Source organism: Schistocerca serialis, chromosome 6 (assembly GCF_023864345.2).
Source record: "Schistocerca serialis cubense isolate TAMUIC-IGC-003099 chromosome 6, iqSchSeri2.2, whole genome shotgun sequence".
NCBI classification, from domain to species: domain Eukaryota; kingdom Metazoa; phylum Arthropoda; class Insecta; order Orthoptera; family Acrididae; genus Schistocerca; species Schistocerca serialis.
Genome location: NC_064643.1, coordinates 635835442 through 635854941, shown reverse-complemented (window position 1 = coordinate 635854941; position 19500 = coordinate 635835442). Strand labels below are relative to the sequence as shown.

General features: G+C 41.2%; 1 protein-coding gene across 3 annotated transcripts in view; it reads right to left on the bottom strand.

Moving 5' to 3' along the window:
* Positions 1–19500, bottom strand: part of LOC126485155 (bifunctional polynucleotide phosphatase/kinase) — a 77918-nt gene that overhangs the window by 13560 nt on the left and 44858 nt on the right. For 2 of the 3 annotated variants that reach the window (XM_050108824.1, XM_050108825.1), the window contains one exon: positions 7971–8258. In XM_050108824.1, coding sequence (XP_049964781.1) covers positions 7971–8258 — 288 coding nt within the window. Of the gene's footprint in view, positions 1–2383; positions 2626–7970; positions 8259–19500 lie in introns of all 3 variants that reach the window. The other variant, XR_007587919.1, reaches the window with a different exon arrangement.

Genomic DNA, 19500 nt, shown 5'->3' with positions numbered 1-19500 from the left:
GTTGCTGCCCCCCCCCCCCCCCCACTACTTCCAATGCTTCCGTGCACTAATAATAAATGCAGGTTTGACTGCCTGACTGGTGCACCCTGTATGAGGGGAGCAAGGGAGGGGGAGGGAGGGAGAGGGTGAGGGAGGGAGAGGGAGAGGGGGGAGGGAGGGAGGGAGAGGGGGGAGGGGGGAGGGAGGGAGGGAGATGGGGGAGTGAGGGGGAGGGAGGGAGAGGGGGGAGGGAGGGAGAGGGGGGGAGGGAGGGAGAGGGGGGAGGGAGGGAGAGGGGGGAGGGGGCTATTGAAAGCTGTAAATGTCATTGGCAATGTTGTGTGCAGCATGTTCAACAAAGTATTATGAAATTTGGTAGATTAATGCAAGTCGACAGACTGGCTAGTAATCATGTCTTAGGGGGGTGATTGCAGTGCAGTTGGTATGTTGTGTGTACGCTTTTGCATAGTATCTCAACTTTGAATACCAACTTTAAAAACTAAGTTGACTTAACAGCACAAAAAATATTTCATTTTGATGAAACTTTGGATCATTATAAGGATTATGTTTAATAATTCAAATTGTAATCGGATTGTTTTTAGCTGAATACTTGTGGCTGTGACTAGTCTGCAATAGGAAACAGTAAGTTGTATGGGATATGTCATGCACCAGGGTCAACCACGTTTACTCTCTCCTCAGTTTTGTGACTGTTAACAGATTGAACCTACATTTTTCCACTGGAACTGGAAAGCCCGAATGTCCCGCCTTCTGCCTCTCTAACAATTCCTTGCCCCACACCTCCGAGAAAACAGCAGTACATGGTGTATACACACAAAAGAAAAAAATTCCTGGGTTTCCTGGTTAAAAACACATTCTTTTCTTAGTGAAAGTAGACTATACCCGGGGTGAAAGTACATTTTTTCCATGTTAGGTGACAATGTACTTTCCCTCTGGGCTGTAAAACTTACCGGTCCTTTGAATGGCAAAGATTTTATATACGGGCGTAGAACTTCCTGGCAATTTAGTAATCAAAACCCAGCAAAAAAAACAAAGCATTTAGGAAAGATCTTTGAGTATTTAGGAAAGATCTTTGATGCGCAGAAACACACTGCGTATTTTCATATTACAAAAGCATAAATATGAATTCGACCAAATACGAAGAAATAGCTTCTGAAGCACTGAAATCAATATTGTACTGTGCAACGTACTTTTGTCAGCCAACCATAGCTCATGTCAGATGATTTCACCAGCCGATGACAGCAGATATCCAAAGCAAAGGATGTCATATAGTCAGTCAATAGCAACATCATTGTCAAGTATACTGTGAAAACACAAATGGGGGGTGGGGGAGACAGGACAAAAATTACCAAGAGTAACTGACACACTTTTCAATGACAATCACACCACAGATCATAGTTTTTTGTATTTAAATTAAATAAACAATAATAATAAAAGATAAGAAAAAATGGTGAAGGAAAGAGCTAAAAGACATACTTGTCCTCACTGAAAGCAAATTTTAGAGTGATGAATATAGTAGCTGCACTTGACACATATATGCCCGTTTTATGCTGAACACTTTACAGACCAAGCCAGAGTACAGCATGGACCGTGATCATCTTGACATACGAGCCACCTATCGCTCAAACACTGGAGTCATTTCGTATGAGAGCAAGGTACGGAAGTCTCATTGCCTATTGCTTGACAGGTGCTACTTTCTGCTGATTATTTTTACAATTACTTTGAAAGAAGCAGTAGCGAATCTTAGAGCAGTTTGGAGCATGCTTTGGAGAAGATGAGACAATTTGCTGGGGAAACAGGCAGAAAAGAAGCAAACAGGTACTGCTCTAACTGCAACCTATTTCTCTGCATGCTGCAACACCTTGACTTTTCCAAAGAAAAGCCAATTTTTGTGTGAAATTTTTCAAGAACTCACCTTACACTTTTTCACGGATAGTTATTCTTTTTGCTGTTGTTATTGCTTAAATTGTAATATATGAAAGAACTAAAATAAAAATGAAAAACTAACATTGAAGCTTGGTATTTTTTAGCGTGCGTTACCCTTTAAGTTACACCAAACACAAAGGCGCCAGTAATAATGTCACAAATGGTTGATCATCTGGGCCCAAAATTTTCCTATGTGGCTGGTCCTCAAAGTGTAATGTTTTGAATGAAAGTCAAACACACTTAAATAGGCAAAAGGGGACAAGAAAACCACAAAGATGCAAGAAATAGGTAGAAGAGGTTAAAACAAAAAAGCAGGTTACCATGGCTGGCTGACCATGAGGAAAAAGGAAAAGCCAGCCACTCTGCAACACATTAAACCTCCACCCCGAAAGCACTACGGTGGAGGACACACAGGGACAAAGGACATGAGCTAAAACTTAGAGCTAATGATAAAACTCACCCTCACGAATAAAATGTAAAACTAAAGCTGCTGTTGAGGCATTGTCGCCCAACACCGAAGGTAGGGTGCTGGGAAAGTTAAAAGTCCGCCACAGAGCAGCGTAAAGTGGGCAGTCCAGCAAGAGATAGACAATCGTCATTCGTGAGCCACAGCGACACTGAAGCGGGTCCTCACAATGGAGGAGGTAATCATGCGTCAGCCACGTATGGCCATTGCGGAGCTGACAGAGAACCACAGAGTCCCTGCAAGAGGCGTGCATGGTGGTCTTTATTTTGGTATTATTCTCTCATTTTATGTTTTATTGTTGCAGTAGTGGGCTAAAGTACAATTCTTTGTTAGAATACCACTTCTTACCCACTAAAATTACAAAATGATAATGGAAAACTTAAACAACGAACACTTCCCAAAATTCTAAAAAATTGCCCTGTTCTTCCTGAGTTTCGAGCGTATACACACTGCAGTAGCACAAACTGAAAGCTTGTGCATTTTTCCACAAACAGTAGCACACATAATTTAAAGACAGACATTTAAATTTTCAATATAATCAATTATGTTGTTCGTTAGGAAATGATTGAAAGTTTCATGATATGCCCTGCTGGGTCATTCTGAAACAATGTAGCAAACAGTTTGCCTGGCTGCCTCAAAGTCGCATTTTGAAAACATAACTTTACCGCATCTGTGAGGAGAGTCCTCACATCTGCCTTGATTGGTGCATATTCTGTTAATCACTGTCCACATTCTGCATGATTGATCGAAGGCAAGGAACTTCTTTCCTGTGCAGAGCAAATTTTGGCAGTGTGGAGTGCAACCCTCCACTCTCATTCTCATGACTTGGTTAAGATTGAGACGTGTGCAGTTCCATGGCTGTTTTCATGGATAATTCCTTGATAGAAACCGGTTTCTATCTAGGAAAATTGCATCTTGATGGATTAGGAGCTGCAGGTTGCCTTGTATGCATTTAAACTCATGAAGAATAACTGCTTTTCATTGACAGCCATGATTCTATAAGTGCAATAAACAAATTCCTTTCTTTGGTAGATTTTTAATGCCCTCCATAGTGTTAAGAGTTCTCTTTCAAATGAAGGAGTCATTTTTGCCACACCTCATATCTGTTTATAAGTGTCTAACATTGGTCAGGCTTTAAACACACAAACAAAATTACAAAAGTCAAAGACCTACGCAAGAAAACGCATGGAACCAACACATCATTAGCAGAAGAAAATATAGCAGACACTTGATTTGAAACCATGGGAAGAAACAAGAAAGATCAAAGAAACGTCTAGGGGTAAATCTGGTTACATACGAGGAAATGCACACACCTGACTCCTGACGTTTATTTTATTTTTATTCAATTGGAGCTGTAAGTCAATGACGAAGCTAGATGATATAATAAATACAGAACTTTTTTAAATAACTTAGAATAATAATACACTGAATCAAATACCAGAATGAACACATACATCAAAAGAGTTATTTCATTAACTGTTAATAATGAGCAATAATGAGGGAAAGGTCAGCCATGGCCTGTATGTAGGAACCATCTTAACATTTCCTAGAAATGGGAAAATTCAATTCACAAGAGACATTTCCTTAGAATTGGGAAAATTCAGCTCACAAGAGACTGATCCAATAGACATGTCGAAACCTGCCCTGAAATTTTTTACCCACGAAGAAGACAAGAAGAGAAACTCACTGCCAAAATATTAGCTGCTAAGAGGCACTGCAAGTATTTTGTAAAAAATATTGAAGTTACACATTTTTGTCGCACGAAGAACAGCTTATAACAGCAGTTTGAACAGTCCTGCCCACCTAGTTTGCGACTCGGCAAATCACTCACGCAGTAGCCATGTAACAGAATTATCCGGAGTTCACAGACACCAGTTTTAAGCACCTAAAGTCTGGTTTACAATGGAACAAATGGAAGCAAACACATGTGAATGAGCATTTGCAGAAAATTCACTACCATTCGCTTGTATATGGGTTGAATCGTTTATACCAGAGGGAGTGGAAGAGAACACGAGGTAGCAAACATTGCCTATGAATGCCGTGTTATTAGTTTCTGGAGCTAATATTCGGCATACAGGATACAACTCTATCTCGTTAGAGCCACAATGCAAAACACTGCTATTCAGTTAGGATAATTTTGCATGGTGAACATTTTTCCTGCCTTCTCATTACCATTGAGGAGAAATTTATAAACAGAACACTAATTACCAATATCAGCATCATCTCAAGACACAACACAGCTAGCGTTTCCATTATGCATGTAATGTCTAATGGTCATACTCCCCCCCTCCCCCCCCCCCCCCCCTCCCCAAAAAAAAAAAGTCTAGTGTCAAAGTACCCGCTTCGTGATCCAGAGAGTAAGGGGACAAATCCCGTTCAGACCACAACTTTTTCAATATGATTTTTAACCAAGCATTCACTTCTCACAGATGTTGGAGGGGTCACAAATGACATGTGGTTCGGATTCCACATTAAACTGCAAGTCTCCATTTTCCGATTAGGTAACTGGAAGGTTAGGGACACGCAAGTAGCTGCAGTGGTATCCAGTTGAAAGACCTGCAAGAGACCTACTGAATACACCAGACAGAATTCTCTTTTGCTTGTGCTTGTTAGCCTGTTTGCTCCAGTGAAAACCTGGCTTAAACTATACGAACATTTTTTTTTAATAATGTACATGTAATTCTGATAAAAGTGGGTAGCAGAGAAAAGAAAATCGTGGCAGTGTTTGATGTTACAACGACTTCCATCAATGAAGACTTGTAATTCGTTGAAATGAAATTTGTCTTGCAACACTACATTTTATAACAATTCCTGTAGTACATTCCTTATAATAATGTTTGAATATTTTACATTTGACTATCAGTGATACAGTTCTTTGTTTACTTCCTGTAATCATCAAAAAAATGCGAATTGTCTATTGAATGACAAAAACAAACATCTTTCTTGCACCAGGCGCACCGGACAAAGGAAAATTGATGCAATCAGGCATTTCACTGTAACCACTAGTTTTATTTGGATAGACCTCGAACGGAGTCAGAAATGGTCCCAGCCACTGTTCTGCATACTGCGCTGCATACCAGGCATACATGATCAAATTCATAAAGTGTGGCGAAGAAAACTGGTAATGCACAATTGAGTAGCATACTGTTCCGCTGATAAACCTGAAATGAGAGAGAGGTATCGGAAATTATGTTGTCTGATAATTTCCTGAAAAATGCTTTTCACTGTCCAAAAAAATTCTTTATCGAGAGGTTGAATCACACTAGTAGTTCTAGGTGGAATCCACATTAAATCTGCAGATTTTTCGTCATCCTTCACAAAAACAGAGGTGTCATCGTGTCCAGGCCATGAACCCAAGAAAAGCAATGAATTAGTTTCTGCAACTGAATGAAATATTGAAAATTATTCTTTCCCATTTTTCGCTATGTCAATTACAAGATTTTTGCACCTAAACAGTCCATTTTTTTTTATTTTCAGTACTAATTTGCCTTGAGGTTCCTGAAGACAGATATACAACTGCAGAAAGAGTAAACGACTCATACTTATCACTGGCATTGTCATATATGAATGTCTCATTGGATTCATTGATTGGGCAACTCACTCCGTCTTTTTCTCATCTCAAAATGACAAAGTGCAGTGTGCATACAGTTCTTTCACGAAACCTGACTGATCAGCATTATAAACAGCAGTTGCGGGGATAACAGCAAGTTTCATCCTTACATCAGCTATGAATTTCTCTATAGCATTGTCTGTCACCGGCAGCTGCTGTACAGGTTTACCTGACGGAGACTTGGTAATTTTGCGACTTCCTATTCTGTACGATTTCTTGAACCTGCATAGTCAGGTCAATGAAGCCTGAAAATTAGTAATGTTCATGTCAGATGCAATTTGGAGAGCTAGTCTCTTAAATCTCTATCAGTAACGGTGCATAGCCTCTCACGAGCAGTTCTAAATCTTTCCTACAGTTTTTCATTCAGATGGTATCGGGTTTCCATTTGGTGCATATTTCTTACTTCATGCAACTCATTCTTCCATTTGTACAGTTCAAGCTCTGACTTGATTAAACAGAAACACCTTTGCACACTGCGTGACTTCAAGCATTTTTTCCCTTCTTCATTTAACCAATATTTCACAGGCTTTTCTTTGTTGCTGAAAGCTGTTACAGTACATGTTTTTTTTTTTTTTTTTTTAGGCTTTGAAGGTATCCTCCTTCAGAACTGCTACTGGCACAACTGACGTCATCCAAATCACAATCCATGGAATTGCCACAGTTATTTCCTATTTCTTATAACATATCCACAATTTCAAATGAAATGTCAATATTATTTGAATGGACGTTATGGAAATCAACTAACAAACAACAAATATGTATGTCCTCAGGAGAAGTAGGTGATTTTGGCTGGAAACCACATTCTTTATGTCTGGCGAAGAGTTCTCGGGCTTCCAGCCGGGTGGCGGTGTCTTCAAACTGCGACGTTTCGACGAGTGACATACTCATCATCTTCTGGCGAAGTGCCGAGACTTCGCGGATGCCGGTCCCTTTATACCTGCGGTGTGCCCCCCACCACCTGGCCGTGGGAGGCTGGGTCCAGAGGAGCCGGCGGGCGGGGTGGAGGGGGAAGCGGGTGCGCCGTTCGTGTCTCCGTCAGAGCATTCTGATCGCGTCTCGTGAGCTGGCCAGGTGGTGGGGGGCACACCGCAGGTATAAAGGGACCAGCATCTGCAAAGTCTCGGCACTTCGCCAGAAGATGATGAGTATGTTACTCGTCGAAATGTGGCAGTTTGAAGACACCGCCACCCGGCTGGAAGCCCGAGAACTCTTCGCCAGCTGTATACGCCGGGAAAGCATACATTCACATTCACATTCTTTATATTTCACCATCGCTAAATTGAGAACGTTAATTGGATTCCACATTACTGTGAGACTGGAAGGGAAAAAAGGTACTACTGGCAGGCATGCCTTACGAAAGCACAATAAATATTAATTCAGCTTTATCTATATTGTCAGTACTTACCAATATTGCAAAAAGCAACTGATAATATGTAATAGAAGTTACTTGAGTGGCTAATTTGAGAGAATAGTAACTGTGTACTGTAGTGTCAGAGAAGCTATCGACAAAAGGTAACCTGAAACATCCTTTACAAATCCTAGTTGCACATGCGCAGTTGCTACAGCGCCAGTAGGGGTGTACATTTCTCCCACCGCCTGGCATGCTACGAATTTGGCAATTTTCAACTATTTTTCTTTTAATACTTGCAGCGCCTCTTAGCAGCTAAAATTCTGACAGTGAATTTCTTTCGCTCTCTTCTTCGTGTGTAAAAAATTTCAGGGCAGGTTTCAATTTTGTTCACTAAGATGAAACAATAGATCTTCACCTGGTATAGCACACCTCTTCAGTGCTCTTCACTCTAAAACATACGTCCCAGTGACAATCAACTCATGATTTTTTGCTACACAATATGATCCCTTGCAAGAAAGTTGTGTACAATGTAACATTTCTGAGGTATGGAAACACCCTGCTCTCTTGTTCAGTGATTAATTCTACCACAACTGCACACAGAAAACATCAAATACAATTACCTTATTATTGTGTCTAGAATTCTCCACAGATGTTGCAAGAATAAAGCAGCGACATTTAACACCATATTTTTTAGCTGCTTCTATATACCTTTTCCTTGATTCTTTGTCTGGATTTGTATTGTCAATGACAACACTTTTGCCTTTCTTTAGGGCATCTTCCATTGAAGAGACACATTTCTGCCAAGATCCCAAAGTGTCTCTATTTACATGCACATATCCTTTTGGTACCAAATGTGTTTTTGCAAAAAAACTTTTTCCAGAGCCTGGGCCACCAACCAGAATTACAGCCTGGAAAAGAACTGTATTATTCATATGCTTCTTACAGAGATATATGACAGCCTGCTACACATTTAACTTAATAATCATATACATTATACAACTGCACTTTCTTGTGATAGGTGGTGAAAAAGTATTTTACAGAGAACTATTATAATTATCTATCTCCAACTCCTTTCTTGCACCTTCTGACACTCCAGATTCAAGGTCCGAGACCCTTCTCCTTCCCTCCAACATCTGTACATCTTGTATTATCTTCTTATTATTATAGTGCACTCATATAGTGACAGATTTAATAACAACTTACATCAACATAGGATATTGTATTATAATATTTGATGAATACTCACTCATCATATATAAGCCACCTGGTAACACATTTATAAATTATTTTATTTTTCAAAACTGACATTGCTAATATATAAACAATGTAAATACAATACACATCTTCACTGAGAATGTTGGGCAAGGGCTATTATGTTAGAAATTGGGCTGTTGTTCCAACATACACATTGAAAATGTGCACCAGATGTGGCAGAAACTGCCGAGTGTGATCGTGACACACCTACTTATCAGAGATATTGGGTTGGGAGAAGGTGCAGCCTCTGCATACGCCAGTTTGTAAACATTAGAGTGGCTTGCCAAAATCAAGCCTACTCCCATTCAATGAGCATGACGTGCTCTTAAATCGGTCGGCTAGAGAAAACAGCACCACACAGCTTTGCAACAAAACAGATGATATTGTAAAACCAAGAAATATTTCGTAGCATTTTAATATAGTTTTGAGACCATTAATTATATTTTTTTATTGTTTCACATGGCTTCAATAACTATCTAGTTCCTTGTTGTTGGATCTTTAATAATAATTAATACCTATTTTCAATAACAAAACAGGGATCATTTAGTTCCAGATCATTATAAAATAAAAATATTTAAATGATAATTGTCATTGCCACTTTTCACTTAAGTGGCTTTTGGATCTTCCCTTTTTGAGCTGAAAGCTATCCACCTTGTACAACAATAGACAAATAATCAAATAACATTAACTGTCAATGCTTGTATCTGTATGTACAGTATGCTTGTGTTAATGTGCAATTATTGCAGGCAAATTAATAGAAGAAAGGTAAAACTGAAATTGGGAACAGTGTAAAACAGGTTCTTCTTCTTCTTCTTCTTCTTCATGTGGGAACCAACTTCCGGAGGAGGGGAAAAAAAGAAGACCCAGCAGTGCTGAAGGAGATAATGTATAGGCTAAGTGGAAAACTGTGTTGTCTGATGCTGTGTATTAGTCCACATATGGTTTAAAAAATACTATTCAGTTTGCTCAAATGCCTGAGTATTTTTCTTTGGTGGCATATTGCAACATGGCGTGTTTAATAACACTGTAAAATATGCTACAGGGACAAAAATAAAACTAAACTAAGCTAAATTATCTTTGTTTTATTGTTTTCCCGCATAATGTAGATTAACTGGCATGAATTTGTCAGGTTAATTAAAACTTTCTTGACCATATCAAAATTACAGAAGATGAGGGTTTATTGACATTTTCTGCCCAACTGCACACTTTCATAATCTCTTCTGTAATTGTTCTGGAAACCAAAGTCACGAAAGGTATACAACAGGATTGTTCATTGCCACCACCAATTTTTAATTTGTATACTGATAGCGAGGAAAGTGCTAGCGGAATGTGAATAACAGTAGTCGACAGGCACACACAAAAAAGAATGAAAACTTGCTAGCTTTCTGTTGACACACACAAAAAAAAAAAAACCAAAAAAAAAAAAAAAAAAAAAAACACACACACACACACACACACACACACACACAGAGAGAGAGAGAGAGAGAGAGAGAGAGAGAGAGAGCTGTGCACGTACATTGTGCCGACTGGACACACATTACTGCAATTGCAGTTTGGCAGATGGACTGAAGCAGGGTTGTGTTTGATGGGGTGGCTAGAGGGAGAAAGAAACAGAGAAATCAGGAAGAATGGTTGGGGACGGGTAGCTAGCAGTTCATGGGGAGGCAGCAGGTTGCTGGCTTGCGATGCAGGAGAGAAGGGCGGTAGGTGCATGTACTGGGCATGTGATATGCGGTTACTGGAGCCGGTGATCTGCTGTGCATAATGAAGATGACGTGGAGGCAGGGACTGAGAAGGAGTGACACGACAGAGGAAGGGGAACTGTAGGGTAGAGAATGTTAGGATAGTGGGTTAACAGAGACTCAGCCAAGGGGGACTAAAGGAAAGCAGCACGATGTGTTGCAAGGACAACTCCCGTCTTCACAGTTCAGAAAAGCTGGTGCTGGAGGGAAGGTTTCACATGGCACAGGTTTCGAATCGGCCTCTGAACTCGACCATGTTGTGATCAGCATCATGTTGTGCCATCAGGTGGTCAATTTTTGTTCTTTGTCACAGTTTGACTGTGGCCATTCATTCTGATGGATAGCTGATTGGTTGTCATGCTGACACAAAAAGCTATGCAGTGATTGCAGCAGAGTTGGTATATGGCATGGTTGCTTTCACAGGTGGCCCTGCCTCTGATGGGATAAATAGGTGACAGGTCTGGAGTAGGAAGTGGTAGGTTGGTGAAATGGGAAGGTCTTGCATATGGATCTTCCACAGGGATATGACCCCTGTGGCAAGGGTTAAGAGTGGGAGTGGTTTAGGGATAGACCAGGATGTTGTGTAGGTTGAGTGGGTGACACAATATCATTTTGTGAGGGCTGGGAAGGATCTTGGGTAGAATGTCCTTCGTTTCCGGGCATGATTATAGATAACCAAAGCCCTGGTGAATGATATGGCTCAATTGCTCCATTCCAGGGTGGGAATCAAGTGATGGGGGTTCACTCCACTGTTGTAGCTGAATCTTTGAGGTTTTGGGAAAATTAAGATTGTTTGAGGATATGTGTGTGTGTGTGTGTGTGTGTGTGTGTGTGTGTGTGTGTGTGTGTGTGTGTGTGTGTGCGCGCGCGTGTGTTTGAGTTGTGGGAGGGGGGGGAGGGTGTGAGTGCCTGTCTGTTAAGTCCCTCCTAAGATCTTCAGCATACTAAACAAGGGAATTCTGATCACTGCAGATACATTGCCTATGGGTGACCAGACTGTAAGGGAGCGGTTTTTTGGTGTGAAAGGGGTGACAGCTGTCAAAAAGCAGGTACTGTTGATGGGTAGTCGGCTTAACATCGTCAGAGGTATCAGTGGAACCATCAGAGACATGGAGGTCAATATTGAGGAAGGTGGCATATTTAATTGAGGATCGCAAAGTGAAGTGGATGAGTGAGATGACATTGATGTTGTGGACGAGTGAGGATAGGATGTCTTGGCCCTGAGTCCAGATCATGAAGATATCCTTAATTAACCAGAACCAGACAAGTGGTTTGGCATTTTGGGAGCCTAGGAAGGCTTTTTCTAGATTGTCCATAAACAAGATGGCATAGGAGTGTGCTATACAGATGGCCATGGCTGTGCTGTGGGTTTGTTTATATACCTTCCTCTCAAAGGAGAAGTAACTGTATTTGAGTATATAGCTGGTAAGGTATTTGGGCAATAAGGTAGTGTGTTTAGAATCTGAAGGATTTTGGGGGAGATAGTGTTCAATAGTGGCAAGACCATTGGGATGAGGGATTTTGATGTTTGAGATGGCATCAATAGTAACAAGAAGGGATCCAGGTAGTAAAGGGGTGGGGGTACAGTTCAGAGTAGGTGAAGGAAGTGGTTAATATCTTTGATGCAACAGGCTAGGATTTGGGCAACTGGTTGGTGTTAGTCCACAAGAAGAAAAATTCTTACAGGGGGGACATCATAAGCTGCTACTATGAGGTATCCAGTATTCTTGGATTTGTGGATTTTGGGTAGCATGTAGAAGGTGGGTATGCAGGGTGTTTGCTGGGGTGAGGTGGGTGATGGATGCCGAGAGATTCTGGGATGGTCCTAAGGATTTAAGCAGGGATTGGAGGTTATTTTGGACTGGAGTGGGATCACTATGGCAAAGTTCATAGGTGCAGTAGTCAGACAACTGGTGGAGGCCTTTGGTGAAGTTGTCACTGTTATTCATCATGACAGTGGTGAAGCCATTGTCTGCAGGGAGGACGATTAAAGCTGGATCTGTTTGGGATTGTGAATGACAGTCCTTTCCTCTTGCTGAGAGGTTTGCGTTCTTGGGAACGGACATGGGGAAGCCTGGCGAGGCCAAGTTAAGAGGGAAGTAATTCCTGGAAGGTGACCAGGGAGTGATAAGGTGGGATGGGAGAGGGTCATAGTTGGATGATGGTATGAATTGCAAAAGGCATGACTCAATGCTGTGATTAGGCTGGAGGAATTGGTAGCAAAGAAGTCTTTCCACTCTAAGGATCGGGAGAAGGATTGTAAATCTATGAACAGTTTAGCATGATTAAACTTTGTTGGGCTGAAGTTGAGGTCTTTTGCCAGGAGTTGGGATTGGAAATGGTATAGGGATGGACCAGGATGTTGGGGAGGTTGGCCAGATGATCGAAAAACGCTTGTGAGGGCTGGGAAGGATCTTCAGCAGAATGTCCCTCATTTGCAGGCATGATAATAGACACTCAAAGCCCTGGCAAAGGATGCGGTTCAGTTGCTCCAGTCCAGGGTGAAATCGGGTGATGAGGATATGGGTGCTGTGGAGGGTTGATTGGGTGCTCACTGTGAGTAGCATAGGTGTTGATGGATAATGGTGTACCAAGGTAGGAGTACAATTTCAACAGGTTGGATAATTTATGGAGGCGATGCCTGGGGCATTCTTCCAAATGTTGGCTAAGAAGAGTTTCAATTTGGAAGATGTGGTATAAATAGTTGGGACTGCAAAGTAACAATATCTTGTGGAAGGAGAAAGGATGGATCTGGGATGCCTGCGCCAAGGAGATGTGTTTCTGCAGTGCCAGGTTTGTGAGGGATGAAAAGATGACGGTCATTGTTAATGCAGGAGTGTGATACAGAGGAGGGAATTTTTATCATTGGGCCACTGGGGGGGGGGGGGGGGGGCACTTTGGCACCATTTAAGGAACATGATGTGGGACTGGGTCTTAGCCGGGGTGTCAGTACCTTCCTGAACTGATGCAGACAGATGGAACACGGATTTACTCAGGATGAGATGTTGCTTGGAAAATGTGAAATGATGCGGGAAATGGATAAATGAAAACATTAGTTGGTTGTAAAGCGAACTAGATAACAAGGACTGGATTCGGGGAGTGCCAAAGCCAGAAGAAATTGTTCTCGGTGCAGTAAGACAGTTCTGTAATGTAAGAACATTTGCTTGCAAATAAGTTGTCAAATCATGAGCAGGAAAGAAAAAGGTGTAAAATTCTAACTGTGACCTCTGATGGTTGGGTTGTAGGATAGCACACAGTGCAGTCAAAATGGCTGCAACAGACGGTATGAGCTGTCAGCATGTCATGCGCGAATACATTAGCTGCGGCCAGTGATGCATGTGCATAATGAATGTCTGAAGGAAAACATAGGGAAAGATGTGGAGAGACAGTAAGGAAAAGTCAATGGCCCAAATCACATATCTGGCTTAGAGTCACTGATAATAGCTTCATGATTTGGGCTCAGGGCCGAGACACATTACCCTGATTACCTAACAACCTCAACACCCGCTCTCTCACTGGCTTCACTTGGTCCTCCTCAAACCAATGTGTCACCAACAATACCCACTTTTTGACATCTTCCACATCAAAAAAATCACACATACAGGCACTACCTCCTCAAACTTAGTCATTAATCCTCCTACCATCCCCATGAATCAGCTAAAAAGGAGCACCCTCTTCATCATCCAATATCACCTTGAACTGGAGCAACTAAACCATATCCTTCACCAGGGCTTTAATTACCTATCATAACGCTCGGAAATGAGGGACCTTCTATCCAACATTCTTCCCAGCCCTCCTAAAGTGATGATCCATCGCCCACCCAACCCTAGGCCATCCTTATGTCACTCCCACTCTCAACCCTTGCTGCAAAGGTCATATCCCTGTAGAAGACCCAGGTGCAAGGCTTGTCCAATTCGCCAACACAGCACTTCCTTCTCCAGTCCCGCCGCATGCTTATCTTATCCCATGAGAGGCAGGGCCAGCTGTGAAAGCACCTATATCATATGCCAATTCTGCTGCAACCACTGCACAGCTTTTCATGTTGGCATGACGACCAAACGGCTGTCCACTAGAAATGGCCACTGCCAAACTGTGAACAAGAACAAAGTTGACCATGCAAGGCACAACATGCTGCTGAGAACTACTTGGTTGAGTTTGATAGCTGCTTCACAACCCATGCCATGTGGATCTTTCCCTCCAGCACCAGCTGTTCTGAACTGCGAAGGTTGAAGTTATCCTTGCAACGAACTTCTGTAAACCTCATGGCCTCCAACTTCACCAAACCTCTGTTCTCACACACTCTTTTCGAAAGTTTCCTCTTCCTCTGTTCTTTCATCTCCTCCCAAACCAAGCCACCATGTGTTTTTCCATCATGTAGCAACACTTCACCAGCTACAGTACTGCCTACCGCGTGCACTTGTCACCTCTCCATCCTGCATTCCTAGCCACCACACCTGTTGCCTTCCTACAAGCCATTAGCTACCCATCCCCAACCTGTCCTGTTCCCCTCCTCTTTCTCCATCTACCCACCCCACCCCAGTCCACTTGCCCAACTGCGATCTTGACATTGTTTGTCTAGCCAGCACTATGTCTGCAATACACACATAAACAATAAGGAAACTATTGTAATTATATACAACAGATAGACATGCCAGATGGTTAAATGTTGAATATGGATGAGAGACTTTTGAGGAGATGAATAAATTTCATTATGAGGTGTGATAAAAAAGTAACGGAAATTTTTTAATTTCGCTGGCTTTGTAAATCTGATGGCATTTTTTTTCATATGTTTGTGTTTTCAGCTGTTCTGAATATTTAATTTACTGCTCACAGTCAAAAAGGTTATACGCATTTTCTAATGCTCAGGAATTTTTACTTTCGAAAAAGATGGCTCATAGAATTTGCATTAAATTTTGCTTGAAAAATGGAATAAAGTGCAGTACCACATATGAAATGTTGACCGTGACTTTCCATGAACCTATGATGAATAAGACAAGAATTTACGAGTGAAATAAACATTTCAAAAAGGGCTGAGTAGACGCTGAAGACTACAAATGTCCTGGATGCCCTAGCACACCAATAACTGACAACAGGGTGGAAGAAGTAAGGAAAGTCATTCAGGAAAATATTCCAATCACCATCAGAAAAAATTACTTATTTATGTTTGCATGTCCTTCAGCTCATGCCAAGCAGTTTTTTCGGATGTTTTGGGCATGAAATGTGTAGCAGGAAAGTTTGATCCAAAGTTGCTGAATTTCGACCAGAAACGACATCTCTCAGGAATTGCTGAATGAAGTAGACAACAACGTAGGACTTCTAAATGTGGTTCTGATAGGTGACAAAACATAGGTATACAGATACGACGTCAAAACCCAAAACCCAATCGTCCTAATGGAAACAGCCCGAAGAGCCAAGACTGAAAAAAATTCAACAAGTTCGATCACATTTGATGGTTCTTCTCTCTGTTTTCTTCAATTACAATAGGCTAGTGCATCAGGAGTTCCTCCCTTATGGTCATACAGTCAAATAAGGAATACTAAAAAAGCCTCAACAACCATATTCACCGGACATGGCCGCCTGCAACTTCTTTCTATTCCCCGGGGCTGAAGAGAGGCATTAATGGATGTCATTTTGCCACCACTGATGAGATAAAAACAAAATCACTGAAACAGCTGAACACCATAATGAAAACAGAGTTCCATAAGTGCTTAAAAGATTGGAAAAAGTGTTGGCACATGTGTATTATATCTGAGGGGGATTACACTGAAGGAGACGAAGTTGATGTTGATGAATAAATAAAGATTCTTTAAGAAAATCAAAATTCCTGTTGTTTTATGATCACACTTCTTATGTCGGAAGTAGAACAGAAAAAGAAGAAAGATGCAAGATAGACAAATTAGCACACATTCCACAGGGCAAAAAGGTTTTCTGCTACATTTGAAGCACAGTCCCATACAGTACAAAACACAGAGGGTGAAGAAGAGAGGAATAAATTAATTACAGAAGACTGTTGGAAATCAGATGGAACAGTTGGGAAAGGAATAAAGACTTGCTACATGAGGTCAATTATTAAAACTACCACATAAAGAAGAGATTAACTGGAAAAGTATTACAAAAGGGGTCACTGCTGTCAACTGTGGTTGAAAGGATAGCAGAAGAAAAGAATCACAGGAGACATGCCTAGACGTGTGTTCATAAAGGCATATCATCAATAATAAGGGATGAATGAGTTAGGCTGAAATGATAGGGATCGCTGACACCTAATAAGAATGAAGAAATCCATCAAACTAACAATACTGTAGATAATTGAAATAATCATCGTCCTACAGCCTTCAGCTTCAGACCTGCCATGTGACAAGATCAAAAGGTGATGTTTAAAGCTTTCCCGGCGTACTGATTGTTTCATAAAAACACGGGAGAACTGCCGGATATCAGTAACGTCCTGCCACGATATTTCGGCGCAGAGTCTTCTGGCCAACAAAGATCAAAAGGTGTCCATGTACTGTTATTTGGCAAAAAAAATGGGCATTTTTCTGTATCCATGATGCCTTGTAGTAGCCCAAGCAATTTTTTCAGAGCTCTCACAAGGTTAGAGTCATTGACAATCCTCTCACTTTTATCCCCCCGACAAACTACTTTTTTCTCTCTCTCTCTCTCACACACACACACACACACACACACACACACACACACACACTGAATTTCCACTTAACATAACTGGGAAACATTTAAAAGCAATAGTTTTGGCAAAGGTAAGTGACCTACGGACCAAATCAATCTGAAATGTGACACATAGGAACAGTTTGAAACAGAAAAATTTTGAAATAACCCCTATTCTTTGGAACTCTTCAAAATAAATTATTGTTAATCTTGTTCCTTTTGAGCACTACCTCCGGCACATACTTTCTACTCTGAAACCTATAACCTGTCAACACAACAGTACAATGCAAGACTGATTACTTTCTGTAATGGTCATATGTAGAGCTACACCACAGATACGTTCACTAGCAGCTTTCAGCAACTGAAGATTGTGCCACCACACTTTCAAGCCAATATGCAATGACAAAGCTCAATAGCCCACTTGACAACTGAATAGCAATTCATCCCATATTGAAACCAATCATCAGAATAATTCAAACCACCACCAAAACTGTGGCCAAGAGCGTGGTAGACCTGTCTGTGGCACAACATGCAGCTGAGAATAACATGCTTCATTTCAACCCAGGTTATCTGGATTCTCCACTCCACCATCAGCTTTTCTGAATTGTGTAGATGGAGTTATCCTTAAAACACATTCTCCGCACCAGAAATCATCCTGGCCTCAACCTGGTAATCTACTGTCTCCACATCCTCCACCCAAAAGTTTCTGCCATATCTGTCCTATCACATCCTCACTATTCCATCCCCTCAGCCTCTTTGTGTGCTGCCCTCTCCCAATGCACCTGTCTGCCTTTGCCTTTCCCTTTCCCCTTCCCCTTCCCTGCTCCTATCTTTTTCTGTCCATGACACTACACATGGCAGGCTTGTCATGCCTCCATCTAGTCCCTGCACGCTCCCGTAACATGCTATCCTTCCCCCTTGCCTGCCACTTCCAGACTGCTGCTTTCATTCAATGAGACAGATGCATTCTGATCCATGCTGCCAGAGATGGTGGTCATGTGTGTGTAAGCCGTGTCTGCGCGATCGTGTGTGTGTGTGTGTGTGTGTGTGTGTGTGTGTGTGTGTGTGTGTGCGCTTGTGTGTGTAAATGTTATGTTGTGAAGTTTCATTTGTATAGCTACTTCACAAATTTAATTAATATTTACATAAGGCCACAAGTGAGCCAAAAACTTACTATTCAAGATGTCATCTATGGTTAACAGAAACAACTTCATCAGCTCCTGAATATACCTCTACTGTGCAGACCAGATTACAAAACAGATTTTCAATCATATACCATTTTTACTAGATTATAAGACCACATTTCTTCCCAAATTCATCATCCGAAAAATACAGTGTCATTTTATATTTACGGATTAAACTATTACTACTGAGGTAAACATTTTTACACAGTTTAATGGATGATTGTACAGTTCATCTTGCATTTACAGATAAAGCTTTGGCCGTCAGGGTTTTGTACAAATTTATTTTGAAGAGTTCCAAAGAATAGGGGTTAACAAACAATAGTTGCATTCAAATAGGTCCGAAATTTCCTGATACACCAAAGTACTTGATACAGCATCGATCTAGCTCAAACAATCACGTGACAGTTTGACTTGTGGCACTCGTGCAAGAGATAGTCGAGAAACTATGAACTAACCACAACAACAATCTAATGTTCTGCCTAAAAATTTACAATTGTGAAACACAGGTGGTAACGACATTAAATTCTGTGAACTTACAAACTTTTGTTTTATCTGAACAGGTCTGCAATAAAAGTTCTCATAGATCTACAGATGCTGTATGCATGCATTTATGCTGTTTTTTAAGTGAAGATACCAAAGGCAAAAATGTTGTCCCTCAAAATAATTTACTGATGAATCAACAATGAAAATTAATCCAGAATTAAATGTCTAACAAATAACAACCACATTACATTGACAGCAACTGTTATCACAAGAATAAATTATGGCGGAAAAACATGTTGTGTAGACACTATCAACAGACGTCAGCAGATCATGGGACAGGCGCAGTACGAGAATTGGACTGAATCGTGATTGTGATCTTTTATTAACATACTAGTTGATGCTGTTAGTTACAACCTGCACCCTAGAAGATATTGGCATCTGACTTTCATTGTTGCTCGAACACAGCACTACAGATTGGTTGGAGGGTAACAGTGACACCAACCTGACTGAGAAGTGAGAACTACGATGATTGCAGGAAGGGAAGGTGTTGTGCGGGCAGCAAATTTCATCATGCTGCCAACCATGGGAATCTACACTGCGTACTTTAACTTTTTATGAACATCTACCCCTTTTAAATTGCAGTTTGCATGAATCCATTTGTGCCTGGAATCGAACTGACTTTAAAATTCAACAGTTACTCAAAAATAGGACACATTTCTGCAGGACATGGTAGAAGCCTAGCGTGGAGCTAGTGCCATACTTTGTGTTTCATGCAGCAATGTTGTTGACACTCATCATGAAGTATGACTGGGACAATAGGGGGCATG